Source organism: Lepisma saccharinum, chromosome 4 (assembly GCF_977018435.1).
Source record: "Lepisma saccharinum chromosome 4, izLepSacc3.1, whole genome shotgun sequence".
NCBI classification, from domain to species: Eukaryota; Metazoa; Arthropoda; class Insecta; order Zygentoma; family Lepismatidae; genus Lepisma; species Lepisma saccharinum.
The window spans coordinates 109,687,591-109,701,265 of NC_139232.1; the positions used below are offsets into that span (position 1 = coordinate 109,687,591).

The 13,675-nt window shown below is 41.4% G+C and overlaps 1 protein-coding gene across 2 annotated transcripts in view; it reads right to left on the bottom strand.

Annotated features, from left to right (window-relative positions):
* LOC145987324 (putative fatty acyl-CoA reductase CG5065) overlaps positions 1-13,675 on the bottom strand; it is a 95,328-nt gene that overhangs the window by 31,739 nt on the left and 49,914 nt on the right. For both annotated transcript variants that reach the window (XM_083121845.1, XM_083121844.1), the window contains exon 2: positions 2,534-2,750. In XM_083121845.1, coding sequence (XP_082977971.1) covers positions 2,534-2,740 — 207 coding nt within the window. In that variant the 5' untranslated portion in view covers positions 2,741-2,750. The remainder of the gene's footprint in view (positions 1-2,533; positions 2,751-13,675) is intronic.

The window sequence follows — 13,675 nt, forward strand, 5'->3', positions numbered from 1 at the left end:
AGCACGTGATGCTAATCACTCTGCCACTGAGGTCAGCATCGGGGGCAATTGCCCCCCACTTTTTGCCACTTTTACTCCCGTACTGTGCTGAACCTTATCTACCAACGGAAAGTAAACTGTCTTTGCCCTCCCCCCCCCCAAAGTTTTGGAACCCAATCCCCGCCACTGTGTGTGTGTGTGTATGTGTGTGTGTGTGTGTGTGTGTACGTATATATATTCATTCATTGTTTTCTGCCCAGGGGCAGGTCTTTCCTTGCAACCTCCACGATGTTTGATCAGCTCTTCGCTTTGTAGCATCGTAGGGCCCATTTATTTTGATGTCGTCAATCATTTGATATCTCCTTTTGTTACGTACCCGCACATGTAAACCATATGGCCAATGATTGAAATAAGGAATCATAGATGGCAGCACGCGGAAGAAATATTAGGATCGCAGATTATAGTAACAATGCGCACGTGAATTGAATGAAAGTGTTTGGTGAAATGAAATTAATTGTGCTTACATAAATTTATGAACTGAGATAAACAATGGAGATGGATGAAGGCGAGATAAAGAAATGATCGACATGTGCGGCATATGTGGTTGTATGTAAAGATTAATGAAGTTAAAAACCGATTACAATTTTATATTCTCTACCGTCTTAGTGGGAAGCAATTTTCCCACTAGACCTTTTTGGTTGTTTTCCCCGGTGCGGTGCCAACTCAGTGGTGACCCCAAGTACTTTCGTTGCGGCGCATATATTGCTGACCCGGATCGAGGTCAAGCCGGGACAGGCGGCGCCCTTCGTTTAACCCCGTTTTTCTGCTTGTATTAGGCTATTGCGCAACAAAATATTGATTCGAATTATTGTTGTATCTTTGATAAAGCCCAAAAAAAGAAAGGAAATATAGCAGGGAAGATACGGGAATCAATCCAATGTCTAATAGATGAAGCGATATGGATATAGGTGCCTTGTTAAATAAAAGATATATATTTACTAGAAGAATAAGTATATGAAAGGCATATGATCTCATCGATAGAAGAAGAAGTATATTAAATAATAGAAGAAGAAAAATAAGTATATTGATTAATAGAAGAACAAGATTATAGAAGAAAAAGTATATTGATTAGTAGAAGAAGTCTACTAACGAATAGAAGAATAAGTGTATTGATTAGTAGAAGAAGAAGTCTACTAACGAATAGAAGAATAAATATATTGATTAGTAGAAGAAGAAGACTATCGATTAGTAGAAGAAGAAATCTATTAACCAATACAAAATTTTGTCAATCAACTAATAGAAGAAGAAGTCTAGTAATCAATGTGAGAATAAATATATTGAAGAAATATAAGAAGAATTCTATTAATTAATAGAAGAGGAAGCCTATTGACAAATAGAAGAAGTGTATTAAATAATAGAAGAACAAGTTTATAGAAGAATAAGTATATTGATCAATAGAAGAAGTAGTTTATAGAAGAATAAGTATATTGATTAATAGAAGAAGTCTACTAACGAATGGAAGAATAAGTATATTGATTAGTAGAAGAAGAAGACTATCGACTAGTAGAAGAAGAAGACTATTAACCAATTGATAGAAGAAGTCTATTAACCATCTGATAGAAAGAAGCCTCTTAACCAATAGATGAACCAGCCGATTAATTAATAGAAGAAGAGGAAGTCTTTCACGTATCCAGAAAGAAGAAGAAGAAGCTTGTTAGCCAAATAGAAGAAGAAGTTAATCACGTATCCAGAAAGAAGAAGAAGAAGAAGAAGCCTTTCAGTAGATGAAATATGTTTAACAGAGATATATGTGACCAAGAAACAAAGAGACAGCTTTAAATACAATCCTGTATATACATTTAATTTAATATGAAAATTAAGAATATACGGTGCATTGTACCTGCCGTAGTAGGTTAAACAAGTTGTTTGTTTCCTTTGTTTCCTTTCTCCTTCTAAAATAAGTTATCAGTCAGTTTTAGTTGCCCTGAGAATCTCATGTTTTACCCTGGCCTAAGCCGGACTGGTGTCACCTTCTCCGGAACGTGACGCCTTCCTCCCCTGATGTTCTTTCCCTTGACCCTTCCTTCAATAGCATCACTTAGGATACAGTTTCTTCTCATCCAGTGGCCCAACCAACTTATTTTTTTTCTTCATGATTATCTCCAGCATTGATCTCATTTCCCCCAACTCTTTCTAGCAGTGTTTCAGTTCTCACTTTTTGTCCATTCCACCCGTATGTGTGTATGGTGTTCGCTATGACAATTCACGACACGCACCGAACAGGAATATAACGACCAGCTTTTATGCACTAACATGTAACAACAATAACATATTTCCATAACATTCTGTGTTCCCACTTCACGTTTTGGAAGAAAATAACTGAAGTAAGTAAAGACGATGAAAGCGAGCAGGAATTAAGGCTAAAGAGGAATTAAACAGCCTCTACCTCCCCCGCCCCCGGTCCTTGATCCGACTTATACGTCCCTGTTGCTCTAATAGGAGAGAGAGAGACAGATGCTAATTATAATTATTAATCTAGTGAAGTGTGGCTCACCGGCAAGTTGACGATTTCGTCCAATCGCGAGCTGCCCTTTCCTTCGGGTTTTTTCCTGGCCAGAATGTAGATCTTGCCGACGTCGGGGCAGGACCTCAGCAACTTTTCTACTAGCACCTTCCCCATGAACCCCGTGGCTCCCGTGACGAGGACATCCTTGTTCCTGAAGAACTCGGGAATCGTCGCTCTCCCCTGCGTCGAGTCCATGTTTGGTTTCCTGGAAAGGAGAAATATTCAATCAGATATTTTACAGTATTTTGGAGAGCTTATTTTGAACTTCCTTACGTTGACAAAAATATTGGTTAAGTCCACTCCAAACTCACTTAGGCTAACCGGAACTGGATTTAAAGTTTAAAATGTAATCCGAGCTGCTAAACGTTACCACCATATTCTATGCTCACCGTTTACCCATTTTTGACATTTCAAATTTAATGATAGATCTTTTTCTCAGCGACACTCAAGCGGCAAGTGGCACGTGTAGCTTCTCGTGCCTCCTCGGTACGGAAGTTGAATTCTTAAAAAGTGAGACTTTTTTCAGCATGATTTATTAGTTTTTACACGCAAACATACAGAAATACGTTATAACGGACACCCAAATGAAGTCATACTCTTGCATGCATCGTTGTTCAAGTACACAGAGCTTTTGCCGGCAAATGTCGTTGTATGCAACCTGTTCTTGTTGGAAAATGTTGGTGATCTGTGTGAATGTGCTGAAGCAAGTTGGCTATGCGCGTTCGTGACATGAATTCGTCCAAGCAGCAGTTATTCAAGTTTTTGATGGCAGAAGGTGTTAGGTATTTTCTACTCTTACGGCGGGCGCTCTATATGCTGGCAAGGGAAGTGGGGAGCGGGCAATACGTAGCAGACCAACCAGACAACAGCGGTGGCGCCGAGAGTTACGACGTCTAGGGGAGGAACTACTACGTGCACCTCGTTCTACAGGCTGCTGCGTTTGATATCGCGCTAGATTGGTTAGCTTCCCCGGTCCCCACTTCCCTTGCCAGCATATAGAGCGCCCGCCGTAAGACTGGAAAAGTGCTATAGTGTAGCCGAAATTTATCGTTGTATGAAGGATGTGTATGAAAATGAGGTTATACTATTGCATGACAACGCTTGTCCGCACGTGGCAGGAGTGTGTCAAGATTTGCTGAAGTGCTTCCATTGGGACCCTCCGGTAGCCCTGTGACTACCACACGAAGCAAGTTCTAAAGGGCCACCTGTTCAACAACGGTGCTAAGGTTTCATGGTTCCGCAGCCAATGATGGACGTTATTCACAACCTAGTGATCTGCTGGGTCACTTGCTTGAACCGACAAGGCGATTATGTGTAGCTGATATGTAGCCCGTGAATCACTGCTACTTTCTGAAACTTCGTTTCCAAGTCGCACGTTGTCGTTTCGGTCTGAAAGCTCCTTAACTGTCATAAATTGAGAGCTATGGCGTTTAAAATTTAATAACCGCTAGATACCGTTGAGGATTGTTTTGATATTGCATTTGAGCGAAAGTAAACATAGCATTTTAAGATGGCACAGTTCATTCTTACAGCAACAAAACTCTGGAATATACACTTGGTTCAGTGAATAAGAGATATTTGGAAATTGATTGATTGATTTGGATTATTTTACATCGCTTTTGTGCCACTTTTGGCCAATCGCGAAGATGAGGATAAGCCCATCCTTCCCCCAAGGCCTATGACGTACACTCCCACCCAAAGTAGAACATTCTCCTTGCGAAACAATATAATACAGACATATTTAAGCAAAATATGTTTGCATTAAGTACTTTAGGCTTTCATGCTTGCTAACATGAAACGCTCACTGCCATTGTAAGTTATTCTTAACACTTTGTCTGCTTACTAACCTTGTATTAATGCGAACAGATTATTATTATCACTACTAGTGGTAGTTGTAGTCAGGCACGTATCCAGGAATTCCTTTCGGGGGGGGGACTCAACACCATTTTTTAAGGGGTATAGTAAGAACCTCACAATTGTATGTTCAAGACCAGTGGTGGCAATTGGGAATTGGGTTCCAAAACGGGTGGGGGGGGGGGTGCAGAGGGTGTTGCAAGGAAAGTTTACTTTCTCTTGGTAGACAAGGCTTAACATTAAGAGGCCATAATGTTGAGGCAAAAAAGTGGGGAGCAACTATCCCTTAAATCGTACCCACTGTAAGGCTGTCATTTTAATCAGAACGTGAAATCGGAACATTTTTACCACTCGACTCCTCTATCTCCATGCATTAACATCGTTTGCCGGAAGCATCTCAGTAGGTGTGTTTGTCCATTTCTTCCCATCAGTAATCAAAACATCTATGGTGTCTTTGAGTGTTTTTACGAAGCTGTTACACATGCACGGGATGGACAATCCACTCGACAACGCGAGATTCAAATTGTGGGCTGCGAACTGGACGCAGACAGCTCTCGATAATTTCTCTCTGATTCGAGCCTGAACAACAGTAACGTGTCTTGTCCTCCCATGTTTGCAGCTCTTATAAAAGCCGAAACCCACCAAATTGTTCAGATTCAGGCCTTAGCACTCACAAGTGTTCAAAAATGCCTGTCGCAGCTTCCGCTGTCGTGTCATATATCGGCACGAAACAAAGGAAGTCTTCTCGAATACAGCTGGATCACGAAACAATTCATGCACAATGAAAACCCTTCCGTTCCCAACACATCTAATGTTTCGTCTCCCAGTATGATCAAATGCTTATTCATTTATCTCCAGTGAAGTGCCCAAGGGAGGGTTGGTGAGATCATAACCCCATTTGACCCAGTATTCCTTTTTTTTAAAAAAAAAAAAAAAAAAGAAGACCGTCAAAGACAGGAAAGAATGGCAAAATCAAGACTGACCACCACAAATAGTATGCGTAACCCCTCTCCCTTCCGAAAATCCTGGGCACGCCTCTCTTTATCTCGGACACATTTTTTAAAATCAATCCACCAGAAGTTTTTATCATTCCGTATTGGAGATTGAAGTAAGATGCGTTCTTCCTGCAGGTTTGGATATGATCCTTTAGGGTGCTGTCGTCTGCCTGCCTTCACACCTAACCTTAACAAGGCCCTAATTTTTCATTCTTGTGACTTGGATTTTCAAGACTTAGGAAGGTTTCAGACCGAAGGGACACGCGATACATGTCGATTGGAATGGGCCAATCTACAGCTATGTTTCACACCATAGCGACACAAAAGGCAGCACAAACCTAATCTTCAGGCGACACGGTGTGAAATCTCCCTTATTAGGCCACTGTCATTGTCACCTCGAAGTAGTAGCTCTTGTTGACCACAGAAAAAAATTCTGATCAACCGGTGGGAATGCTCCTCAGTTTTCTTCTCTCTCCTATATTTTCATGCTTGTTTACTATACAGGCAACACCTTACGATTTGATATACACAGGACATGTAGACATTTTAATGAAAAATCGGTTGAAGTCAAGAATGGCTAGGTGACTCTGGCTCAGTTGGTAGAGCCGTGATTTGGGTCCTGGTAGAGCCTGCAATTTCTGCTTAAAATGTCTGCATATGCAACATCTTCCTGCTTTCTTCTCTCGACACTCATAAAATTTTCGGCTGTCTCTTTATGGTAGTTAAGTGTTTGAATGTGTTTCGAACCCAGTAGGCTTAAACAAAAGTATTTTTTTATACCATGAAATTCTCGGACTGCATATACGAAATTTAGTTCTGGCAAAACTAAATCATCACTCAAAACTTTGATTTTCAGCTGATCCATGCAGCTTAATTCTGTTTTAATAAACCACTCCAATCTCCGGTACTGCTGAAATATTCAATATTCACTTTAGAGAGAGAGAGAGAGAGAGAGAGAGAGAGGGAAGGGGGGGGGGGCTGATTTCTTCGGCCCTCGAACCGAACTAGCACTACACTGAGGCCCCGGAAGTTCTGCTGTCGTCAATGTCTTTATTTTCGAATCACTATATCTTATAAAGCAATCAGAGGACACTGATTGATCTGATCACCAATCGACTGTTTGAATTGTCACACTTACCTCTGAAATCTCATTGACCGATTCTTTGTACAGATCAACCGAAAAATTGAATCCGCATATTTAACCTCATTATATTCTAGAACGTTCCGCAGATAAAACGATTTGTTAATATTGTCAGTAGTTGACTCCTTCTCTCATTCAAGAACGTACCCTCTCCCGCCTTCCAGAAATTAGAAATTACAACGAATCGCCCTACGTGTGGCGCTACCTTTGTTGTGCAGCTTCCAAATGCTGACAAGTCTCTACATAGTGCTCAAGTGCGCTGCGACAACACCGAAAGCGCAAGAAAAGTTTACGTGCAATATTATCAACAACAGGGTTATAAAACATTCTTGCCTCGATATTTGTCTATCTCCTTAAATCCACATTATTCAAAAAGCCAAAAACCTAATTTTATCTAGTGTAAAATAAAAAACTTCCTGGGGGGGTGCTCGAGCCACCTCAACCCCACCTTGGATACGTGTTATTAACAATAACAGGGTTATAGAACTTTCTCCGTCTTGTCTCCATAATTATTTCTCCCAAATTATCATCACAGCCAGAATCCTAATTTTATCTAGTGTAAACAGAAAAAAATCCTGAAGGGGGGCTCAAGCCTCCTGATTCCCACCTTGGATACGTGCTATTGACAATAATAAGGTTATAGAACACTCTCCGTTTTCTCTCGATAATTATTTCTCTCAGATTTATAAATTTATTATCTTCACATTATTCAAGATGCCAAAAATCTAATTTTATCTAGTGTAAATTGAAAAATTTCCTGAGGGGGGGCTCGAGCCACCTCATCCCCACCTGGGATACATGCTATTAACAATAACAGGGGTATAAAACATGCTCCGTCTTGCCTCGATAATTATTTCTCTCCTTACATTATTTTCACATTATTCAAGAAGCCAAAAACCTAATTTTATCTAACGAAAACTGAAAAATTTCCTGGGGAGATGTCGAGCCCCCTGTGCCCCATATTGGATACGTGCTATTATCAATACCAGGGTTACAGAACATTCTCCGTCTTGTCTCGATAATTATTTCTCTCCTTAAATTATTGACACATTATTTTATTTCACACCACAAGAAACAAAAAACTCATTTTATCTAGTGTAAACCTAAAACTTTCGGGGGGCTCGAGCCCCCTAAGCCCCCCTCTGGATACGTGTCTGGTTGTAGTAGTAGTATCAAAGACGTTATTATGTGTATCCTCATAAAATACGCAAAAAGGGAATAGAAGTCGGTGCTAAAGCATTAGTTTGGAACAAACTAATTGAAATATTTTTTCAACACAGTCAATTTCACATTAGCTAATAATGGAAAATAAGGACACAAACTGTATTTTTAAATGGCATAAAATGAATGATAAATGCATTACGAAGATAATTCTTTTTGTACATATAACATGTATAACTTACATGTAAAATATATTTGTTTACACATACCTGTATGCAACATTGAGCAACATAATATAAGAAAATTCATATGCAACATGCTAACACTATCTATATTGTGTGGCTACGTCTTCAAAGTTTATTCAATGGAATGCATATATACGTACAGTCACGGACACTGCTGGGTTGTAACGATTCCATATAAACTCTATGTATTCATTACAACCCAGCAGTGTCCATGACTGTACAACACATATTATTTAAATACATCATATTACAGAAAACAAACACAGGCATTGGGAGCGAAGCGAGCAAAAAAAATTAAATCCAATTTTTGCAGTTCAAAACAATATTGATTCAATAGGGCGCAAATAATTTCACTGGGCGTCATGGCATTCTCTCTTTTACAACTTTTATTATTCATTTAGATCGCTCGCAATCCATGGCTGAACTTGGCGAAAGTGAAAAAAGGAGGTAATGCGAGCGAAGCGAGCAAGGAAATTTTACGACATGTATTTTTATTTGCATAAAATTTGAAATGGAGGGGGGGTAGTCTCTGTGTCCCCACGCAGGTGCCCTTGGTCGTCAATGTTTGCCCCCCTTGCTCCCTAGAATTGACTTCTGTCGAACGTTGGGGTGGGGGATATGCCCCCCTGTGGTTGCGCCACTGCATCCCTTTCGAAACTGATTCTAAAGGCATTTCAACCCCATCGTCGCGATCGCCCACAGGTAGGTAGAAATACTGTACATAATAACCATAACTAAAAATCAATAATAAGTCAATCAAAGAAAAGACCCCCCCTCCCCATTTTTGTGTGAAGACATATAGAATTGGCATTATATCTTGTCCCCCAAAAAATTCCCACGACGCAGGCGCGTCATGAATCCCATCTGTGGGCATTCCTGAGGATAAGTGATGATAATAAAGAAATTGATGAAGGGGTACTCACAAAGAACAACCATGCTCAGGCCGGGATTCGATCCCGGAACCCCTGTCGCCGTAGAGCGCTGTGCTAACCACTCCGCCACGAAGGCCGGCAGTAGTACAGGTGGCCCGGTTCTAAATAATCATTTGGGGCTCGAATCATCATGTGGGGCTCGTCGTAGCCTTTTATGATGTATATTTTGAGGGGTAGAGTTGGCAACACTGTGGGCCCACTGTAGCCTTTTATGAGGGGGGTCTATTGCTCTCTGTTTACATCTGGCAACACTACCGTAGATTTTTTGACAGTGTTGTTAAACCTACTGGGTTTTTTACTGTAAATTTTTATCAAAGGACCTGAGAGGCCCATGTATTTTTTATGTTTGGCAATACTGTTGGGGGCCTAGTGTTGGCAACACTGTGGGTTTTTACTGTAGCTTTTTATGAGGGGGGTCTATTGCCCCCCTGTTTACATCTGGCAACACTACCGTAGATTTTTTGACAGTGTTGTTAACCTACTGGGTTTTTTTTCACTGTAAATTTTCATCAAAGGGCCTGAGGGGTCCATGTATTTTTTATGTCTGGCAATACTGTTGGGGGGCCTAGTGTTGGCTACACTGTGGGTTTTTACTGTAGCTTTTTATGAGGGGGGTCTATTGCCCTCTGTTTATATTTGGCAACTTTATTGGATGTTTTTTTTTTTGAGGCTTGGGTTTTGCCAACCCATCCGAAGAAAATTCCACTATATGATCTTTCACTGGCTAAGCTAACCTACAAATAGAAATTGGCAACACCGACGAGTCTTGAATTATTATTTGAGGCTCGTCGGTGTTGCCTACCCACTCTACAAAAATTCCACTATATGATATTTTGAAGCTTTTCACGGTGTATGTTAACCTCACAAGCAGTGTTGCCAACTCGGGGCGAGGCGTAGCCTTTTATGGTGTATGTTAACCCTACCAGCAGTGTTTCCAACTCGTCGTAGCTTTTCACGGTGTATAATTTTTACACGCACGCGCGTGTATTGTGACGAATGCACTCTCTCATCCTTGAAGGATGAATGCATCTTATCGTAATTTTCCAACTGTGGGACCAAATGTTTATATATCGTGATCTTTGTAAATTTTTTTTCGGGAACAATGTGTCGCACACACACGCGCGCGCTCGTACCTATATTGTGACGCAAGCAAACAAAAAAAAACTTTGCCTATCATTACAAAAAAAAAACTTTGACCGTATTCTTAAATAACTAACAAGGACAATGAATCTTTTTGGCTTCCGCAAACAGATCAACATGGAGACTGCACCGCCAAATTTCAATAACCTCTTACCTTCCGTGTTATCTAAACTCAATGGTTTACTGATTGTTCATCTCAACAGCATTTGGACGAAACTGAATGACGATGTGGGCAAGATGTTTTATGTTTTTAATAACAATTTACATTTCTACGAAATTCCGATCGACGGGAAACTTCAAATCACCGTGAATCCGGAAAACGCAGGCGAAATCAAAATTTCTACCGGCAAGAATATTTTTCGAATCAAGCACGACAAGATGCTTTCTAATATTACGTACGATGTTTCTGCAGGAGATTATCTTTACATGGAACTTCTCGGAGATTACGACAAACTCATTCCTCTCTTTGTAGAATTACGAATCGTTTATCCTATTATAAATAACCGTTAACCAAAAATGCCTAACGACATTTTCGGCAACACCAAGCGTGTAGACCACGCAGAAGAGATTCTCATGTTGGACATTCGAGTTAAAAAGTTGAGGACCGATTTGATTGCTTTGCAGGAGACCTTAAACAAAAGTTTAGAGTCGGAAATCGCTACGCTCCAAACGCAATGTCTCGACCCCATTCTGAAAATCGATTCCGAACTGAAAACGCTCATAAAAAATTATGTCGACGTACCTTCTTACGACAGCGTTCAAAATATACAGTTGAGCGTGGATTCGCTTCAAAATGATTTGGCCAAATTACAGCAATTTCAATCGAAAAATGAAGATTTGGAAAAATTGAAACTCGAAATCGAAGAACGAACTTCCGCAATCGAAAAGAATTTCTCCGAACTTCAAACCGTCGTGAACGATATAGACGCAGAACGCTTACATGTCGTTGTTTCCAAATTACAAGAAGAATTCACCAGCACGTTGGAAGAAATTAAATCCAAGTTGCAGACTTTGGAAGATACAATGACGAACCTACCATCGTCGGACGAACTGCAGGTCATCGGTAAAAGCGTCGCGAACATAAAAATTCAATTGGAGGCCTATCAAGATTTCGAACACATTCAAACCACCATCGCTACGCTTCAGGCGTCCTTGGAATTGATCAACGAAGAAATTAAAAATATTCACGCTGAAGCAAGAGCGTTGACGAGCATTCAAGACACGTTGAGCACGGTTCAGCAGAAGATCGAATATTTAGAAAATTTGAACGTCGAAACGAATCTCGCTCATTTTCATCACGTACTCGACAACATACAGGGTGACTTGGAATCGTTACGGACGAGCGTGCCTTCGAGCGAAGATTTGGAAAAATTGAAAACGGCGGTGACGGCACTATCCGATTCGAACGACATCAAAAGTTCGTTGAGCGATCTCGAGAGTAGGGTGGCCAATCTCCCCACCTCCAAAGAATTGCACGCTTTGAAAAGAAACATATCTCGAATGCTGAAACGACTAGAAACGGAAACGGCGAACGTGGAACAGATTCGAGACGAAATTAGTTCGCTGGTGTCGACGCTGCCCACTTCGCAGAGCGTCGCCGACCTTCACACGCAGTTTACAGAGATGCGAAGGATCGTGAACGATCTTACCGAGAAGAGCTCGAAATTGAATCAAGTCGAGAACCTTCAGAACATTGTCGTCAACGTCAGAGATCAAGTTGGAGTGCTGGAATCCACGCAGGAATCGACGCTGGCCTCTTTCGGTGCCAAGTTTCAAGAACTCAACGAAAACTACAAGCAGTTGAACGTGGAAGTGAAAATCAAACCGTCGTTTTCTGCCGTAACGGATACCATAATCGAGCATTTGCTGCCCATCGAAAATAAACTCGGACAAGTTCACAGTAATCTGCTCGGCGTCGACACTAAATTCGCTAAACTGCATTCTCTGCAAGCCATCGAAATCAACAGCGTTCCCAATCAACAGAGAATCTCCACGTTCGTCGAAGGTAACAAACTGTACATGTTGCATCCTTATCATCCGTACTACAAGTTTCTCCTCGATGGCACGATTCAGATAAACGAATTTTCGTACTGGTCTCACGGCAGAAAAGCTGGCGTTCCCACCATGACTTTGATATCGAATCGTGGTGTCCAGAAAGCAGGAAACATTCCTCTGGCACGTTGGAACGAAACGCGCAACATATATGAAATACACGAAGACGAAGATCTTACTGTTTTCGACGTGAGTGCCGGCGATAAGCTGATCATTCAAAACACGAGCGAAGTGCCACCCTCTTTGAATCCCATCACGCTTGTGCTTCTCTTGAAACGTAATCTCTAAAAAAAAAAATGTCTAGGCAAGCCATCGTCGAAGAATTGCATAAACTTGCACGCCGTAACTACGAACGTTTGGCTGTGGTAACCAAGGGCATCGACGACCTCTGGCAAAGCGACCTCGTGGAGATGAGTAGCGGCAATTTGAAAAACGTACATAAATTGAACAAGGGCAACAAGTACCTTCTCACCGTCATAGACACGTTTTCGAAATTCGCATGGGCTCTACCTTTGAAGGCGAAAACGGGAACATGCGTCACGGAAGCATTCAAATTAATTTTTCGCGAAAGCGGCGGCAGACAACCACGGTTTCTGCAAACGGACAACGGTAAAGAATTTTACAACGCCGTATTCCAAAAGTTTATTCAAAAACACAAGATTCAACATTATTCGACCTTCAGTCACATCAAAGCCAGCATCGTGGAAAGATTCAATCGAACCTTGAAAACACACATGTGGAAACGATTCACGCTTCGGGGAAATTACAAATGGGTCGACATCCTGCCGGAACTCGTCGACACCTATAATGATACGGTACACAGAACAATAGGCATGAAGCCAGCCGACGTTACCAAGTCCGACGAGCAGCGTTTAATTTCTACAGTTTACTGTCCAAAGTACACACCCACGACAAAAAAAGCTAAATACAAAATTGGAGACCAGGTGAGGATCAGCAAATTCAAACGCACCTTCGAGAAGGGATTCACAAAAAATTGGAGCACGGAACTCTTTACGGTGGTTCGAGTTCTACCCGGAAACCGACACACGTATATAATAAAAGATAGTAGCGGCGAGATTTTGAAAGGAAGATTTTACGAAGAGGAACTCTCTAAAACAAAACACCCCGACACGTACCTCATCGAGAAAATATTGCGTAGGAAAGGTGACAAACTGTTTGTCAAATGGCTGGGACTTACGGAAAAAAGTTGGATCGACGCGAACGAAGTGATCTTGTGAGTACGTGGAACGTGGTGAAGCGTCTACCGGATCAGGAAAGTCAAACGAGAAAAAAAAAAAGAACGGCAAGTTGCTTCCCGACAGCATCCGCTGTCTGATCGTAGGTCCTTCGGGGTGTGGGAAAACGACACTGCTCGTGGACAATTTTCTCCTCGCACCGAATTGGTTAGATTGGAAGAACAGGCACCTGTACGTGTTCTCGAAAAGTTTGGAGCAATCCAAATACCAGCAACTGATGAAAGTGTACGATGGTCTGGACATTGCAACGTTCGCCTCGGAAATAAAACCACTCGACGATTGTCGTGAAAATTCAGTCGTTGTGTTCGACGACGCCATCCTGGAAAATCAAAATGAAATTCGCAACTTTTTTAC